At 38.2% G+C, this 18,061-nt stretch overlaps 3 protein-coding genes and 1 pseudogene across 6 annotated transcripts in view; 3 read left to right on the top strand and 1 right to left on the bottom strand.

The window, feature by feature from the left end:
- Positions 1-3,560, bottom strand: part of RAD17 (RAD17 checkpoint clamp loader component) — a 34,004-nt gene extending 30,444 nt beyond the window's left edge. The window contains exons 1-2 of one of the 2 annotated variants that reach the window (XM_005889351.3): positions 3,422-3,560; positions 1,824-1,927 (exon numbers count right to left, since the gene is read on the bottom strand). In XM_005889351.3, the coding sequence (XP_005889413.1) occupies positions 1,824-1,927; positions 3,422-3,437 (120 nt within the window). In that variant the 5' untranslated portion in view covers positions 3,438-3,560. Of the gene's footprint in view, positions 1-1,823; positions 1,928-3,066; positions 3,382-3,421 lie in introns of those variants that run through there. The other variant, XM_070357556.1, reaches the window with a different exon arrangement.
- A 210-nt stretch (positions 3,561-3,770) lies between these two features.
- AK6 (adenylate kinase 6) lies at positions 3,771-17,535 on the top strand. The gene is made up of 5 exons (XM_005889353.3): positions 3,771-3,908; positions 5,580-5,672; positions 14,168-14,226; positions 14,411-14,556; positions 17,250-17,535. Exons 1-5 carry the CDS (start codon positions 3,881-3,883, stop codon positions 17,440-17,442), a joined length of 519 nt encoding a protein of 172 aa, XP_005889415.1. The 5' UTR covers positions 3,771-3,880; the 3' UTR covers positions 17,443-17,535.
- Positions 3,867-7,427, top strand: TAF9 (TATA-box binding protein associated factor 9). Of its 3 annotated transcripts, none has more exons than XM_014476259.2 (3): positions 3,867-3,908; positions 5,580-5,672; positions 6,382-7,427. In XM_014476259.2, exon 3 carries the CDS (start codon positions 6,399-6,401, stop codon positions 7,191-7,193), a length of 795 nt encoding a protein of 264 aa, XP_014331745.2. In that variant the 5' UTR covers positions 3,867-3,908; positions 5,580-5,672; positions 6,382-6,398; the 3' UTR covers positions 7,194-7,427. The 3 variants fall into 3 exon arrangements, with proteins under 3 accessions (XP_014331745.2, XP_070213658.1, XP_005889414.2); XM_070357557.1 differs by lacking the exon at positions 3,867-3,908 and adding an exon at positions 3,991-4,010; XM_005889352.3 differs by lacking the exon at positions 3,867-3,908 and adding an exon at positions 4,108-4,150.
- Positions 9,713-14,161, top strand: LOC138984167 (N-alpha-acetyltransferase 20 pseudogene; annotated as a pseudogene).
- Positions 17,536-18,061: the final 526 nt, after the last annotated feature.

The raw sequence follows: 18,061 nt of genomic DNA, 5'->3' as shown, positions 1-18,061 counted from the left end.
CAGGAAAATGAGTACTAGGTTAATAGAGCAGGAAAGTCAGTGAGTTCTACTTCACGGTCCTCTGGTCTATAGAAACTCCTGACCTCTCTATTCCCCTCCATCATTTCCTTTTCTTTAAAATCCTTCATAATGATACACAGTGAAAAATGCAAAAACAAAATATTTTAACCTAAAAATATTTAGGAGTATTAAAAATACTTAATTTTTAATTATTAAAAATATTTAATAATTTTATTTTTAAAAGTGAACTTTTTCTTAACATTCCAACAGTATAAATCTAGAAAAATCTAGTTCAGTGCCTGACTTTTGGAATTCCCTGCCTGGCTAACAAGGGGGAACAAAGATATATTTTCCTTGAAGAATGCTCAGCCACAGTTGTGAACCATTTACTTACTACACAGTGCTTCTTGCTGGGAAGGAAAGAAAAAAACAAACAAACAGAGATTGGCACTGCAAGTAGGCTCAGGAGAAGGGAGTTAGAGCTTACAGGTATTTTATGAATGCAAAATCACACTTCATTCCTCTTATAAAGGCAGAGGTTAGGATTATGATCAGTAGAGGGTAAAGGAAGGAAGACCTCTGGGGAAAACAATTTCAGTCATAGCTACCCCTCTCATTTCCTCCTCTTTAAAAGACTATCACTGGTACTACAATTTTGGCCCCTTTCCTTTATAAAAATAGAGTACATGAAAATATGAGTAGTAGTAAAACTCTTAATAGCAATTCTCATCTAGCAACTTCAATATGCATATTACTCATAAATTTTAAAGTTTTATTTCTTACATAAATGTGAATTTTTCCTTAAAAAAAAAAAAAAAAAAGAAGAAACAGCAAAGTTAAATAATCTACTTACAGTCAGAGGACAATCAGATCCACCACTAGGAAAATGGATAACTTCCAGTACACTGTCTGACACCCATCCTACCCATCCACCAGCTGTACTGAGAACTGGTACACGGAACCACATAATTTCTAAGAGGTGGGGCTTTTCAAGTTATAATACCACATACAACATATTTCTCTCTGATTGCTCTTTCATTCCCAATGTTCATCACAGCACTGTTTACAATAGCTAGGACATGGAAGCAACTTAGATGTCCATTGGCAGATGAATGGATAAGAAAACTCTGGTACATATATATACAATAGAATATTACTAAGCTATTAGAATACATTTGAATCAGTTCTAATGAGGTGAATGAAACTGGAGCCTATTACACAGAGTGAAGTAAGTCAGAAAGAAAAACACCAATACAGTATATTAATGCATATATATGGAATTTAGAAAGATGGTAACGATGACCCTATATGTGAGACAGCAAAAGAGACACAGATATAAAGAACAGACTTTTGGACTCTGTGGGAGAAGGAGAGGGTGGGATGATCTGAGAGAACAGCATTGATATATGTATATTACCGTATGTGAAATAGATCACCAGTCCAAGTTCAATGTGTGAAACAGGGCACTCAAAGCTGGTGTACTGGGACAACCCCGGGGAGGGGATGGGGAGAGAGGTGGGAGGGGGGTTCGGGATGGGGGACACATGTACATCCATGGCTGATTCATGTCAGTGTATGGCAAAAACCACTAAAATATTGTAAAGTAATTAGCCTCCAATTAAAATAAATAAATGAATTAAAAAAAATTAAGGTTGTGTTTTCAGTGCACAGTTGTTTCACAATTATTAGAGTCTTTAGATCACTAATTATAATAAGTACTGGGCACCATTACTTTGATTGCAGTAACAAGTCATTAGGAACATATTCAAAAATTTATAACTCCTTTTGGGCAACTATCACATGGCCATTTTAGTGTATCATACCTTTGTGGAAGATACCTTTGGTCTAAAAAAAGTTTTTGACATTATAAACTTCAATAGTTCCCATCCGTAGTATACAACCTGTAGTACATTAAAGTATAATTCACCTAGGGGCAAAAAAAGAAAAAAAATCTCAAATTCAGAAAATTGTAAAACAGAAGTACAGTAATATGTATTGGTAAAATCAACAACATAATAAAGGCTCAAGAACTAGTGAAAGAGAATACTGTAAATATACATGCAGTAAGAAATCAAAATGGTAAAGTGAATTTTATTTTTAATGACTATAACTGTCAATTATCTACAGAGATACAGTTTTCACATGAACTCAGTAATACATTAGGTAACACAGAAAAACCAGACATTTGTGTACTTCTGTTTTGTTAAGAAAAATTAAACTATTCTCTTTGTGCAGTTTTTATACTGAAAATTAAAATTTTCCACACTTCAGGGCCTCCCTGGTAGTCCAGTGGTTAAGAACTGTGCCCTGCAATGGAGGGGACATCAGTTCCACTCCTGGTCTGGAAAGAGCCCCCATACCAGAGCAACTAAGCCCCTGCACGGCAACTACTGGGCTCACACACACTAAAGGCGGGGAGTACCCAACCAGAAGTCCACACACTGCCACCAGAGCGTAGCTCCTACTCACCGCAACTAGAGAAAGCCTGCAAGCAGCAAGGAAGACCCAGGGCAGCCAAAAATAAATAAAATAAATCAATTTTTTCCCCCCACACTTTAAATTTCAAAAAATTTCCCCAAATTTCAAACAACCAAAAAAGCACCATACAATGAATTCAGACTTATCACTGACTTTAGACAAAGACTTTATATTTTACTATGAAGTTTTTCTGTAACGGTTTGTTCTTTTTTGAATACGTCATCAAGACATTTTTTTGGCAACACTCTTCTGAATTTCATAGTTCTTCAATGTTTACATAAACTGACGAACTCAGCAATTTTAAGTTTGCGAGAAGGAAAGTTCTTTAAAGTCAAAAACCTGTAAACTGAGCTTTATAGTTTGGAGACACACGTAATTTATGTGTAAACACTTCCACACACTAGAAAGCAAATCATACACACTCACAAATTTTTCACAACTGGGAACATCTTTGCAGTTTCAAAGAGGTACATAGGTGGAAAAAAGCACCTCTTTGAGTGAACATAGTTGGCAGGTCGAAATAAGAGAGACAGACTGTTGTTCTAGTCAGAATTCTAGTTGCTCTTTGAAAACAAGGCTGACAGTTACCTCCTTTTAAAAATAGGCAACTGTCCTTGAGGATACCAGGTTCCTGAAAAGAGATGTCAGCGGCAGAAGAGACCTTGAAGAGTATTTCTAGCACACCCACCACCACCCTACACACTGCACTGGAGATAACTAAGCTGAAATATTTGTCCAAGGTCAGGCTGCTAGTCAGGCGAGAGCCGAGACGAACTCCCGTGCCTCTGCTCCAGGCCAGAGCTCAGCACCCCACCCTCTCACCCCCAGATGGGATGGGCAGTTCGGGAGGAGGAGCCACGAGAGGCCGGGAGGCGTGAAGGCAGACATGGATTCGCGTCTCGAGGACATATATACACCACAGCCGCAGCAACGACAGCCTTACTTTCGGGTAGCTGCATCCCCTCGCGGGCGGAGGGGAGCGGTGGAGCCCAGGCTCTGCTCCAGATGGAAGGCAATCCACCCGGCCCTGCCCGAGCTCAGCGCGGAAGCCTCTCAGAGGCCCCGCCCCTCGGGGACCTTCCAGATCTGTCGGCGCTTCCGCGACCCAGTCCGGAGGGCGGGGCCGCCTAAGGAGCGACTGTCTTAGGCATCCAGCGCATTGCCTGACTCGAAGCGCCAGCCCGACCGCTGCCGGTATCTCGGACCCTGCGATGCAAGCGTGTCCTCGAGGGCTGGGTAACCCACTGTGGGTGACGAGGCGACGGAGGTGGGTCTCGAGTGCCCCTCCAGGCCTCGAGTACCCCGGGCCGCTGGCGCTTGCCGTTGCCCGCCCCTGCCGGCCCCTCCCAGGAGTGTGTAGAGCGCGTGTGCAGAGGCGTGCGGAGCCAGCGCGGCGAGGACCATGTTGCTTCCGAACATCCTGCTCACCGGTTAGGGCGCGCGGTGGGGTGCTGTCGAGGGGCTCGGCTGGCCTGGGACGCCGAGTGCTCTGGGGCCTGGCCCGAAGGGTTCCTTTAGTGTTCTGTAGGGAGGTTCGGCGAGGGTCCCGTGGCGGGGTTGTCGTCAGGGCGTCGACCCGGCCCTCGCGGCGGTTTTGCGGGAGGCGGGGGGAGGGGACGACGAACGTTAATTCTGTTGGCGAGAGGTGGCCTTCTCTGTGAGGCGGAGAGAGGTAGATAGATCCAGCTCACTTTTCTGGCAAGCTGCCTAATCTTTCTTAATCACGTTTTTGTTTGTAAAATGGCTGTTGCTTTACTTGGGTAGGGTTGTCTTTGGGTTGTTAGCTAAATAGCATAAAGCAGTATCTGACCCTTAGTAGATCTGTTAATGATGGATGCCATTATTAGGTCTTGAGGCTTCTTGAGCTGCCTCTCATTTTTCCTTTGTATCTGAGAGTCAGGTGAACGGAGTCGGATGTTTGTGCTGTGGATGATTCATTTGTCATAAACGCTGGCGGAGGTTGCTTCAGGGGCTTTTTAAATTTTAAGAACAGAAGGCATCGACTGAGATCTCTGGTCGTTTCTCGTCCAGAGGTGCTGTAAGATTCCCGGGATGATTGTGGGGTTTCTTCTGGGTCTTTGGATCCATACTCAAGGCGCCTGTTATATATGAGGGGCCCTAAAATGCCGCATAGTGACTTCAAGAATATTATTTCTAATTTGTTTAACTCTGAAAATGTCTTAACTGTTAAATTGTAGTAGGTAATAGCATCACGGGACATTCATGTCAAAATCTAATGGGTGTAGATGCTGTTGCAATACAAAATTGAGGCGCTCTTTGTGGAAACAAAGCAGTTGTATCTTTCAACAAAACAAGCATACTGGCAGCACATAAGTCTTGACTGTTGCTGAGAGCAGCAGATTAACGTCAACAAATTAACATTTAGCCTGCTCTTTAAGAGGAATGTTTTACAACATCTTATTTATTTGTGTCAGACAGTATCTTAATTTTTTAATATTAAACCATATCGTCAAAAATATAAATGAGCATTTTATTGAAAACATGGTGAGTTTAGGATTCAAACTTGGTGTATTATAGTGGACTGGAGGTAAAATGTTATTTTCCTTACAGGTTGACCTGAATTTATTCCTTTTATCTTTAATTATAATGACCAGATTTTATAATTTTGGCGGCATTAAATCTGAACAGCTGAAAATTAGAGTATGATTATCTTGAAGCAATATGAAAAAGGGAAGGTGAAGAACAATGTATAGTATTGCCATTTATGTAGGAGAAGGAAATGTATGTATATATATTGATATATATGTATGCAATGTGTATATATGTATACACGTTAAATAAATGGTGGCAGTTTATTTGAGGTGGCTAATTTTATTCTGGGAATTTCCATGATGGCAAACAGTCTGTGATTGGCATTAGATTCTCCCAAGCCCCACTTGCTCTGGTAAAATCAGATACACTGGGTGAAATTCTGATATCCAGCAGGCTTTGGGTAGTTCATTAGGTTATGGTGTGTGTTCATATAGGATTGCTAATTAGGAAACTCTTCATTTCAGTTGTTGAGAACCTTAAGGGCAGATCAGTGGCTAAAGTCTAATGAGTATTTCATGAACAGTATTTTTCTGTGGCTTGTCTTACAGGTACACCAGGGGTTGGAAAAACTACATTAGGCAAAGAACTTGCATCAAGATCAGGACTGAAATACGTTAATGTGGGTGATTTAGCTCGAGAAGGTAAGGGACACTTTGGTGTTAGGTTTGTTTATTTAAAAAGTGAGAGATAAATAATGAAGTATTAGCACTTTTATTTGTGAGAAAGAAGAGAAAATTTTCCATGAAGGAATTTATGCTCTGTTGGGGACATAGAAATAGAACATATTGTCTCATGCTGTGTCCTGGTTATTTTGACTGCTGTGTCCCCTCTGCAATTGGCTAGCAGTTTTTGTGGACAGTAATAACTGGAACAGCTTCCATGAAGACAGGACTGTTTGAATATGAGGAAGAGTATTTTGAGTTGTGCTAAGCATATATGTATAGAGAGAAAGATAGTCTGTGAGCTTACTGGAAGGACAGAATTTTGAACTCAGGCAGTAGGATATGGCTGTACTACGGTCTTAGATTAGTTTGATAGATGCATGCCTGCAAGCATCTGCACATGTTTTTAAAGTATATGTTTTTACCTATTTTACCCTGGTTTTTCCCAGTCTTTGATCACTTCCATTATTTGTGTCTTCATCTTTTTATATTCTCTAATGGGTAGAAACTCGATAAATTTAAGTAAAGGAACCTTAATGTGCCTCATTAAAATTGAAAAGATGTAACATTTTTTAATTTCTGTTTTTAAAAACTTGTATTTAAAAAATTTTAAGTTCCTGACAGTTGCTACTAAAGTAACTATTTCACATTTGATCTAATGTACATATTTTTTTCAAATGATCTAAAGTTTGATCACCGGATATCATGGAGTCTGGCAAGATGGCTTCTCCCAAGAGCATGCCGAAAGATGCACAGATGATGGCACAAATCCTGAAGGATATGGGGATTACAGAATATGAGCCAAGAGTTATAAATCAGATGTTGGAGTTTGCCTTCCGATATGTGACCACAATTCTAGATGATGCAAAAATTTATTCAAGTCATGCTAAGAAAGCTACTGTCGATGCAGATGATGTGCGATTGGCAATCCAGTGTCGTGCTGACCAGTCTTTTACCTCTCCTCCACCAAGAGATTTTTTATTAGATATTGCAAGGCAAAGAAATCAAACCCCTTTGCCATTGATCAAGCCTTACTCAGGTCCTAGATTGCCACCTGATAGGTATTGCTTGACTGCTCCAAATTATAGACTTAAGTCTTTACAAAAAAAGGCATCTACTTCTGCAGGAAGAATAACAGTTCCACGGTTAAGTGTTGGTTCAGTTACTAGCAGACCAAGTACTCCCACGCTTGGCACACCAACCCCACAAGCCATGTCCGTTTCAACTAAAGTAGGGACTCCAGTGTCCCTCACAGGGCAAAGGTTCACAGTACAGATGCCCACTTCACAGTCCCCAGCTGTAAAAGCTTCAATTCCTGCAACATCAGCAGTTCAGAATGTTCTAATTAATCCATCATTAATTGGGTCCAAAAATATTCTTATTACCACTAACATGGTCTCATCACAAAATACTGCCAATGAAGCATCAAATGCATTGAAAAGAAAGCACGATGATGATGATGACGATGATGACGACGATGATGACTATGATAATTTGTAATCTAGCCTTGACGCATGTAACATGTATACTTGATTTTGACTCTATTGTACTGAGATTAAACATGCATGCTAGATGTTTCCATGTTGTGTTCTAGAAAAAATAGTATTTAATGAGTAAATATGCTTACCATACTTTTCGATTGAGCTGTCGTGTTAGATTTTCTTTAATAGGATTAGTAATGGTTTCTCATCAGCCTTTAAGTGTAAAAAATAAAGTTGTAATTCGTGCATTTAATTGTTGGTACTTTGGCAATTATGTTCTTAGTTTTTTTTTTTTATAATTGCAGTTTTCCACCTCATCACCAACAGAAATAGCAGTTGGAAAAACTTGAAGTTGCTGCAGTCTACTCCTTAACCATTAGAGTCACTTCTAGTGTTTTCACATGTTTAGATCATAGTATGATCTCTGGTGTTGAGTCACTCTTAGGGGCCATTCTTTCAGATTGCTGAAAGAATTCAGATTGATAACCATGTCTGCTTTTTAGAGAGACCACTTGGTCAGGATTTTTATTTATAGTGAACCTTATCCATTTGGGCTTCCCTGGCAGCTCAGATGGTAAAGAATCTGCCTGCAGTGCAGGAGACCTGGGTTTGATCTCTGGGTCGGGAATATCCCCTGGAGAAGGGAATGGCTACCCACTCCAGTGTTTTTGTCTGGAGAATGCCATGGACAGAGGAGCCTGCCCGGCTTCAGTCCATAGAGTTGCAAAAAGTCAGACACGACTGAGTGACAAACACTTATCCATTTAGATTTACCTTTTTCAATTGCCAGGGTTTTTCTTAGGTCCTATTTTTCTATTCCTTTGCTAATATTTAAGGATCCTTGGTGTGTCTCTCAGTATCTCACTACTTAAAAATTTTAAGTTTTTTCCCAGCTTCCCTTTGTGCAGGTCAGTTATGTATCTTTGCTCATCATATTCTTGATACTATAAGCTAGTATCATGCTTATATTTTTAATCCAGGTTTGGTGTTCAAATTATAGTTGATAAAACTTAGGTCTTTATTTGCTACTGTGTATAGCTTGTCATTCTGCATTTTATACCCATATGAAATCTGGTTTGTTCCTTTGCCTGTGCAACTTTACTATTTCAGAGTCACCCGTGTGCTTGTCGCTAAGTCATGTCTGACTCTTTTGTGACCCAATAGACTGTAGCCCGCCAGTCTCTTTTGTCCATGGTGGCTCTTCTGTCCAGCATGAAGACTGGAGTGGGTTGCCATTTCCTCCTCTCAGAGTTACATACAGTAGTCAATTTCAGTCATGTCTTCCAGTTCTCACCCACTCAATTTTATGTTCCTAAACTTAATGAAATAATCTGTCATGAATAGCATTGAGAGCAACAGTAACACCAGAACCAAGGATAATCCACAGTAAGACACTCTCCTCTTGAGTCTGCTTTACACACAAACCATTTTAGTTGTGTGCCTTGATGGTGCATGGTCTTGACCATTCTGTTTGTATTTTATTGATGAGTTATTTAATGAGATGGAATCTTCCTTATAAATGGGGCATTTTTCCTCCTATTATGCCAGATAAAGGATTCTGGTCTGACTTAACATGTTAGATGATGTGCTTTATTAGATTTTTCAAAATGTATCAGATTTTTTGCCCCCACAGATGCCATTTGAATATACCTGAAAATCTAACTAGGAGATAGTCTGAGACATTCAGCTGCCTCATTTTTTCCCAAATGGTAATATGTTTTAAGGGAAACCACTCAGTCTTCTACAAAGCACTGTTTCTCAATGGGGTGATTTTGTCCTTCGGGGGATATTCCGAGACATTTTTGCTTGTCACAACTGGAGTGGGAGGTTTTCTTCTAATCTCTAATGGGTCGATGCCAAGGATTCTGCTGAACATCCTGAAATTCACAGGACAGTCCTCTGTCTTCATAATGAATTCAGTTCAGTCACTCGTCATGTCCGATTCTTTGCGACCCCATGGACTGCAGCACCCCAGGCTTCCTTGTCCATCACCAACTCTGGAAGCTTACTCAAACTCTTGTCCATTGAGTCTGTGATACCATCCAACCATCTCAACTTCTGTCGTTCCCTTCCCCCGCCTTCAATCTTTCCCAGCATCAGGGTCTTTTCCAGTGAGTCAGTTCTTTGCATCAGGTGGCCAAAGTGTTGGAGTTTCAGCTTCAGTGTCCGTCCTTCCAATGAATATTCAGGACTGATTTCCTTTAGGATTGACTGGTTGGATCTCCTTGCAGTCCAAGGGACTCTCCAAGAGTCTTCTCCAACACCATACTTCAAAAGCATCAATTCTTTGGCGCTTAGCTTTCTTTATAGTCCAACTCTCACATCTGTATATGAATACTGGAAAATCAGAGCTTTGACTAGATGGACCTTTGTTGGCAAAGTAATGTCTCTGCTTTTTAATGGGCTGTCTAGGTTGGTCACAGCTTTTCTTCCAAGGAGCAAGTGGCCAAGCTCAAAATGTCAGTAGTATTTCAGGTTTAGAAACCTGCTGTAAGTCATGAGACCAAAACAAAACTGGTTTTAAATGAATGTGCCTAAATGGAGTTTATTGCCATCCTGGTAATCATGTTAAATTTCTGTATTATTTGTAAGAGACCATCTATGTTGCTTAGAACTAAAGCAGGAAAAATTAGGTGGGGATTTAAGCTTAATAAAACTAGAGAGAGTCCTGACTGTGGAGGGACCAAGACTGCTTTCCTTATCCCTCTTCATTCAGCCTGCATTCCTCTCTGTCCTGTCCCATGTGCAGTCATTTAATTACACTTGTTATCAGCATCCTTAATTGTTCTGCCACTAGTTTATCAATCTTCAGCCCCTGTCCCTAACCCCAGCATGCTCATGGATCTAGACATTAGATGCATTTCAAATATCTGGCCCACAACACTTAAAAAATCTTGGTGTGTTTCTAACTCAAGGATTGGCAGGCTGCTCCTGGTTTTGTAGGAGCCACTAGCTAAAGAGTAGGGTGTAAATTCTGAAATATTTACTGTCTGGCCCTTTATAGAAAAAGCTTGCCATCCCCACTCTAACCTTTGTGTATCTCATTTTTCCCCTCACTTTAATAACCTACCACTAGAAGACTTTGAAACTAACTTATTCCTTGTCCTCTCACCAGCACTGCTATCCCAACGCTTTCATCTGATTCTTGCTTTCCCACCACATATGTCTTTTCCTCTGTGATCTTGTAATCCTGCCTTTCTGTCTAGTGATCTCATTGACTCAGACTGGTCAGTTATTTTTGCTGGTGACTCTTAGATTAATAATTAAAACTTAGCCCAATTTATAGACATCTACTAGATGTAACCATCTGGATAGTCCTGGACATTTCCAAATGAATGTTTAGGTGCTCTGTGGTCCTCCCTGACTGCTTGTCCACTCCTGATTCCTGTCCCACCACACATACAAATGCATTCACATGCTAGCCAGATGCACTTGGCTTCTAATCTTGATAGTTTAAAAAATCCGTTTGAAACCCCTATTCCATTCATAAGACCACTGATGCTGTGTCCCTGGTACCACTGAGCCATCCTCAAGACCATTAGTGCTGAATCTCAGTATCTCATTGTTGTTTAGTTGCTGAGTCGTGTCTGACTCTTTTGTGACCCTGCGGACTGGAGCCCACCAGGATCCTCTGTCCATAGGATTTTCCAGGCAAGAATACTAGATACTAGAATACTAGTTGCCGTTTCCTACTCCAAGTGATCTTCCCAACCCAGGGATTGAACCTGAGTCTCCTGCATTGGCAGGCTGATTCTTTACATATTGAGCCACCTGGGAACGAAGGATCATCTTACCTACCTTTTTTTCCTTAGCTTCAAGTTTCTACTTAGAAGTTACCTCCTCCAGGAAGCTTCCCCAAATATCCTGCTTATGTTCTTCACCTAAAAGATGCCCATCTTATTGCTCAAAGCACCATGATCCACAGCATTAAATATTACAATTTCCAGGTTACTTGTCTATCATCTCTCATGTTACTGTAAACTGTTGAAGGGAAGGACTAAGTTGGTCTTGGTGTTCAATTTGTTCACTATTATATCTTCATTTCCTCTGTAATTACTGGACATGGTGTTAGATAAATGTTTTTTGAAATGAATGTTTGAAAGCTTGAATTACACTATTTTATTAAAATGTATTAACATGATTTTAAAAAATCCTGCATTTCAGCATTGCAATACATAAAGACTTTTAATAATAAAGTTAATACTGCTATAGTTGTATTTTAGACAACATATATTAAAAGTTGTATTTTAGACAACATATACTAGTCTGGACTTAAAATATGAAGGAACATTTATCTACTCCAGATTCCCACATAGTACAAAATCAGCGGTAGGTATTCTTCATTTTGTGGCATTGTGATATATATATATATACACACATATGTATATATGGAAAGTAATGTAAAAATAATGGAGAAATTTAACAACCTAATTTACTTAAGTTTAATTACATACTTCAGCCAGTTAGTAAACAAGATTTAACTAATTCACTGTTGTTGAGTATTTTAAAGCATCTTTTATACTTTTTTCTGGTTAGAAATTCAGAGGTCAAAGAAATCTCTGGACAGGACATTTTTCTTGAAAAAATTACAGATTTCCAGGGCGGTTGTGGTATTGCGGTAATCCGGTTCCCGTGGGTGCAGCCATGTGACGACCTGTTTTGCTTCAACAACATTTAACTTGGATCCACTTAGAGAAACTTATGGGATTCCTTTTTACTTAGAGTACCTCGCCCACTGGCTGGAGTACTTCTTCATTGCAGAGGCCCCTGGTGGAGAGTTAATGGGTTATACCATGGGCAAAGCAGAAGGCTCAGTGGCAAGGGAAGAATGGCATGGGCACATCATAGCTCTGTCGTTGCCCTGGAATTTTGGTGCCATGGTTTGGCTGCTAAACTTATGGAGTTATTAGAGGAGGTTTCAGAAAGAACGGGTGGATTTTTAGTTGATCTCTTTGTAAGAGTGTCTAACCCAGTTGCTGTCAACATGTACAAGCGGCTAGGCTACAGCATGGACACAATAGTCAGGAGTACTATTTATTCAGCGCGCAATGGGGAGCCGGATGAGGACTCTTTACAATATGAGGAAAGCACGATCCAAGGACAGTGAGAAATCCATCATACCATTACCTCTTCCTGTGAGGCCAGAAGACACTGAATAACCATGAACAGTGGTTCTTAGGCTGATGATGCTCCAGATAGTTTATGGACAATATTATTTTCATTAGATGATCTTGGAGCTCTATTAGGAGAAAAGGGGCTCATTTAGCTCTTAAAGACTTCAAGAAAATACAGGTTATTAACTTATTTTAAGTCTTCTTTTCTACTAGCAATATTATACCTTCTAAAGCTGTTCACTGTAATAAAATCCAATAAAAAAAGGCATTTAGGTCAGAAGGGAACATTCCACTGGCATGGCTCATAACATACTATTCACAATGTGCTAGGGAAAAAGCTTGCTCCAGTCTCCTAAATTCTGTGCCTGAGAACCGCTGCTATATATACATTTTTATCTTGTATTGAACTTAAGCTTTAAAAGCATATTTGAATTGTATGAATCTAAGATGTATACTAAAATGCACTGTTGACTCTAAAAAATAATTACACATTTTCAGAGTCAATTTACTAAATACATAATATAACAGTTATAAAAAGGCTCATTTAAATTTGCATCTCTTTAGTAGCTGGGAAAGTCCAACATTTTTTTCATGTATTGTTTATTAATTATCTTTTCCATTCTGTGTGAATTGTTTTCTTATTATTAGGTTACTGTTTTTGAGATATTTATATAATCTACATTTCAGCCCTTTGTCCTAGTATAAATATTTCTCCCTGCTATTAAAAAAAAAAAAATTCTTCAAGAGATTTAACATTTTATTTATTTGAATCAGTTATTTTTTTCACAGACTCAAATGAATCATTCCTTTGTAAAGTTTAGTTTTCCATTAGTTATCTTTGGAATGTAGTAATTAACTTTTTAATCCACCTAGAACTTGTGGTGTAAAGTAAGGGTTTAGATTATTTTCTATATAGTTAACCAGTTTTCCCCACACCAAGACAGTTTAACTTTTTAGCAGGTAAAGTTTCTGGTAGCTGAACAGTAACCCAGGAAGTCCGAGGTCACACTAGGATGCTAGAGAAGTGGTTCATGTGCTCAGAATCGGTCCACAGGCCGATTTCCAGGCAAGACAGTTAAAATTGCCTCTGCCTTCCACTAACCCTCAGGGACTACCCTTCTGTCACTTCAGAACTTATGTCCATTTTAAGCTCATTTCAACCTGTGCCACATTGTTAGGGGGAAGAGGGAGAAGACTATAGCATGCGTTTTGAGATGGCTAAAAGGATGATCTAAGTCTGCCTCGTGAGGACATGCCTCCCAGGGGTTCAGGGTGAGGGTGGGATTGGTATATCTCGCCTCCTTACGACACACTTCATTTGAAAGAGAACGAATTTACTGGAAAGTTTTTATGTTAGATTTAAATTTGCCTTCTTTATGCCTGCCCGCATCATTCTTGTTTTACCTTCTGAAATTTAACCCTTGGCTTTTGGGGATGCTGGAAATCTAGACGTTCAGGAGCATGTGTATACTGACTTTCCTTCCCCAAACCCCGTGAATGTGACCTCGGTGACAAAGGGTTCATTCGTGGAATCAAGCGCCAGTTATTGCTTTTAATAAGTTTCATATCCTTGGCCTAATAAGTTTGGAACTTAATCTGCTGTTAATGTATGTGAGTGTTTAGGACCACAAATACTGAAGTTGGTTCTCTGTTGATGGTTTCAGTTTTGAAACCATCAATAACTAAAGCGGTTGCAGATACACTGTTACCCAAATTTCCTTTTAGACAAAATTCTAACTTATCAGCATTGCTCATTATATTTGGTGTCCATGTGACACTGTGTATTAGTGCCCTCTCTTATCTCTAAAAAAGTAATAGAAAATTACTGAAAGTTACCAAGAAAAGACTACTTTAATACTCCAATGTAAATCTCTTTTAGGGCAGTTATATGATGGCTATGATGAAGAGTATGACTGTCCCATTTTAGATGAAGATAGAGTAAGTACAATTTTTTAAAGTATACATTTAAAAAATTTAATAGGAAAGTTGACCTTAGGTTTTTTTTTTTTTAATTGATTGAATACTGAGGTGATCATTTTTTTAGCTTATTTATTTTATTATTATTTTTTTTGACCTCAGTTTTTAAAAGAGTATTCATCTTTATTTTTTCCCTTTCTTACAGGTAGTTGATGAGCTAGAAAACCAAATGAGTGAAGGTGGAGTTATTGTTGATTACCATGGTTGTGATTTCTTCCCTGAACGCTGGTTTCATATAGTATTTGTCCTGAAAACAGATAACAGTATTTTGTACAAAAGACTTGAAAATAGGTAAGAAAGGAAAAACATTACATTTTTTTTTTTTTTTTCTTAAAGTATTATATAAACTTCTTTCAGATTCCTGAAGTTGGCAACTACTAACATCAAAAAGGTTCTATTTGAAAATGTGACTGCTTTATATTTTGTTCTCATTATAAACCAAGTCTGTATAGTACCAACATTCTGAACCTAAGAGAAAAAGATGCATTTGTAAAACACAAGCAGTAGATTCTGACCTAACTGACAGTCTGATTCAGTAAAATGTACTATATAGCAACTATTTAGTCATGCTTTTTCCCTAATGTAAAGCTTGTCTAGGAAAACAGCCAAGACAATAGCATATTCTTTGCTATGGAATGAAAATTACCCACTTAAATCATCCTCACATCAGAAATGAGAAAACTTATAAAAAACTAACAAGATAAATTAACATTTCACAACATATTTGAGTTCATCCTTTCCAAGAGAGCATCAGGCTTAATCTAGAATAACCAAAAAAGCAAAGTTTTATGGAAAACATTTCCCCACTGTCTTTTGATTCAAGCTGTGGCAAAGGGGGAATTTTAAAGGAATTTAGAAAGAAGTTTCTGGAAGGAAAATTCCAGAAGTTTGCCTAACTAAGGTCAGGTTCAGAATTTGTGTTCTCAGTGATCATAGTCAACTCTGACTAAACACCGTTGAATTGTATGTCTGTGTGTGTGTGTGAGTCACACTCTTTGCAACCTCATGGACTGTAGCCTGCCAGGCTCCCTCTGTCCATGAAATTCTCCAGAGAAGAAGACAGGAGGGGGTTGACATTTCCTTCTCCAGGGGATCTTCCCAACCCAGGGATCAAACCTGAGTCTCCCACATTGCAGGCAGATTCTTTACCATCTGAGCTACAAGGGAAGTCAATCCTTGCACAAAAAAGTATAGTATGAAATATACAGGGAAAGTTAGGTGGGAATAATACCTGAAGCTTTCATCATCTTTCTTGAGGCAGAAAAAGCCATTAAAAATATTTGAACAGAGAAGTAATAGAGACAATATGGTACATATGCCTTTTCTCAAAAACCATTTAACATTTTTATTAAAAATTAAAATTTTATGTAAAGATTAAAGTATGAGAAAAGCAGTCTTGTTTTTAGCCATTGAAAAAATTAATCACCTATTTTTTTTAATGAGTAATCACCTATTTAAAGAAAAAAACCTTATTGAAATAAATTCACATACCATATGAATTGTACAGCCCATTTGAAGCATACACTTCAGTGGTTTTCAGTGTATTCACAGAGTTGTATATCCATTATTATAACCAATTTTTAAAAATGTTCACCTCCCCCCCCTTAAAAAAACCCATACCCATTAGCAGTCACTGCCCATCTCCCCTTAGTCCCCAGTCCCAGGCAACCAGTAATTTACTTTCTATCTCTGGATTTGCCTATTTAGGACTTTTTATATAAATGAAATCATATAAAATGTGATCTTTTGTGTCTGGCTTCTTTTATTTAGCATAATGTTTTCAAGGTTCATCTGTGATGTAGCATGTACTGGTACTTCTTTTCATTGCCAAATAATATTCCATTATATGGATATACCATATTTTATTTATCTGTTTATCAGATTATAGACATTTGGGTTGTTTCAACTTTTTGGCAGTTATGAATAATGCTGCTATGAACATTCATGCATGTGTTTTTCTGTGAACATTATGCATTCATTCATTTATCTTGGGTATTGAAGTTTCTCTAGGAATAGGATTTCTGGGTCCCATGTTAAATAGCTATGTATAACTTTTGAGAAACTGTCAGACATTTTCCATAGTGACTGCACCACTTTACATTCCAAAGAGTAGTGTATGAAGCCTCCAGTATTTTCACATCCTTGTTATTATCTTTTTGATTGTAGCCATCCTAGTGGATATGAAGTAGTATCACAATGTACTTTTCATTTGCTTTTCCTTGATGGCTAATGATACTGAGTGCGTTTTCATGTGCTTATGGGCCATTTGTATATCTTTTGGGAAAATATCTATTTAGACCTTTTGCCCAATTTTTAATTGGATTATTTGGCCTTTTTTATAAAGTTGTAAGATTTCTTTATGTATTTTAGATATAAGTCCCTTATCAGATATAAGATTTGCAAAAACTTTCTCCCATTCTGTGGGCTATCTTTCCATAAAGTTAATCACCTTTTGAGTAGTTCAATCTAATTTTGATTGTTACAAAATTGAATTAATTTGAGTCTGAATTTTCCTTACTCATTTCACTAACTAGCTGGCTAATTTACATCTTCCTAAAGATTATACAAGTTAATTTTTTCAGTGTCTTTGGAACTGGTAAACTACAGATACATCTGTGTGATCTAGTACCCAATTAGTATATGATATTCTTTATCATGTGCATTTTATTATATGCCATTTATTTGTTTTATCTGTCTATATCTTAATTCCTCTAACTTTTAAAATTTAGAACCATAACTATAGACTGCTTAATCTCATAGCTGGGCATCTGGCTTGAGGTAAGTAGATGTTTGCTAATTGAATGGCTGACAGATTGTAGGGGGAGGAATGCCAACCTATTATTTCTAGGTAAAGAAACTAAGAAGTATTTTTGTGCGATTCTTCATGTGTTCAAAAAGTGTATAGATTCTGAAGTGTCCAATTTCTAATTTGTTCCTAAAACTCTAGTTAATGCCATTCAGATTATCTCCTCTTTGCCTTCTAGGGGTTATAATGAGAAGAAACTAAAAGATAATATTCAGTGTGAAATTTTTCAAGTTCTTCATGAAGAAGCCTTAGCATCCTACAAGGAAGAAATAGTGCATCAACTGCCGAGCAATAAACCAGAAGATCTAGAGGATAATATCAATCAGATACTGAAATGGATTGAGCATTGGGTCAAAGATCACAGTTCTTAACAAGAATGGCCACTGCACAATCACTCTTGACATCTCTCTGCTGATGTCACATAAATTATTCAATTATCAATAAAACTTTCTTATTGAAATTGTGCTGTTAGACTAGGAGGTGGTTATAAAGGTTTATGTTTGGGTTTTTTCCTCTATGAGAAAGCTAAACTCAAATATAATGAATAATACTATTAAGGATTGAGAGTTAAACTGTAAAAGTTTATTACAGAAGAAAATCAAGATGATCTCTTAAAACACAGGTTAAAGATAAAGCATCAATTTTCCATTTTTATTTCTTAAAAAAAAGAAGTAATACTTGCACTCTGTATAGAATTCAAAATGTACAAAAGCATATACAGATGGTACCCAACTTAAAATGGTTCAGCTTAGGATGTTTTGACTTTATGATGGAGCAAAAGCGAGAACATACACACTAGAAATTGATAGCTTATGGTGAATGATGTCTGATTTGTGATCTGTGAGGAAGATTTAGCTTCGGGACCAGGGACCAGGCTTGATCACTCAAGCTTTTGTGTAGCAGAGTGTTATTAAAGTATAAAAAGGACAGAGAAAGCTTCTGACACAGACATCGGAAGGGGGACAGAGAGCCCCCCTTCCTAGTCTAAGC

This window comes from Bos mutus, chromosome 20 (assembly GCF_027580195.1).
Source record: "Bos mutus isolate GX-2022 chromosome 20, NWIPB_WYAK_1.1, whole genome shotgun sequence".
Lineage (NCBI taxonomy): Eukaryota > Metazoa > Chordata > Mammalia > Artiodactyla > Bovidae > Bos > Bos mutus.
This window is presented reverse-complemented; position numbering and strand designations above follow the sequence as displayed.

What these genes read in the sequence shown, in the direction of transcription:
- TAF9 (XM_014476259.2), top strand. Translation starts at nt 6,399, where the DNA reads ATGGAGTCTGGCAAGATGGCTTCTCCCAAGAGCATGCCGAAAGATGCA.
- AK6 (XM_005889353.3), top strand. Translation starts at nt 3,881, where the DNA reads ATGTTGCTTCCGAACATCCTGCTCACCG. An exon ending in TCCGAACATCCTGCTCACCG is followed by an intron (nt 3,909 to 5,579) that starts GTTAGGGCGCGC and finishes CTTGTCTTACAG; the next exon opens with GTACACCAGGGGTTGGAAAA. An exon ending in TACAAAAGACTTGAAAATAG is followed by an intron (nt 14,557 to 17,249) that starts GTAAGAAAGGAA and finishes TTTGCCTTCTAG; the next exon opens with GGGTTATAATGAGAAGAAAC.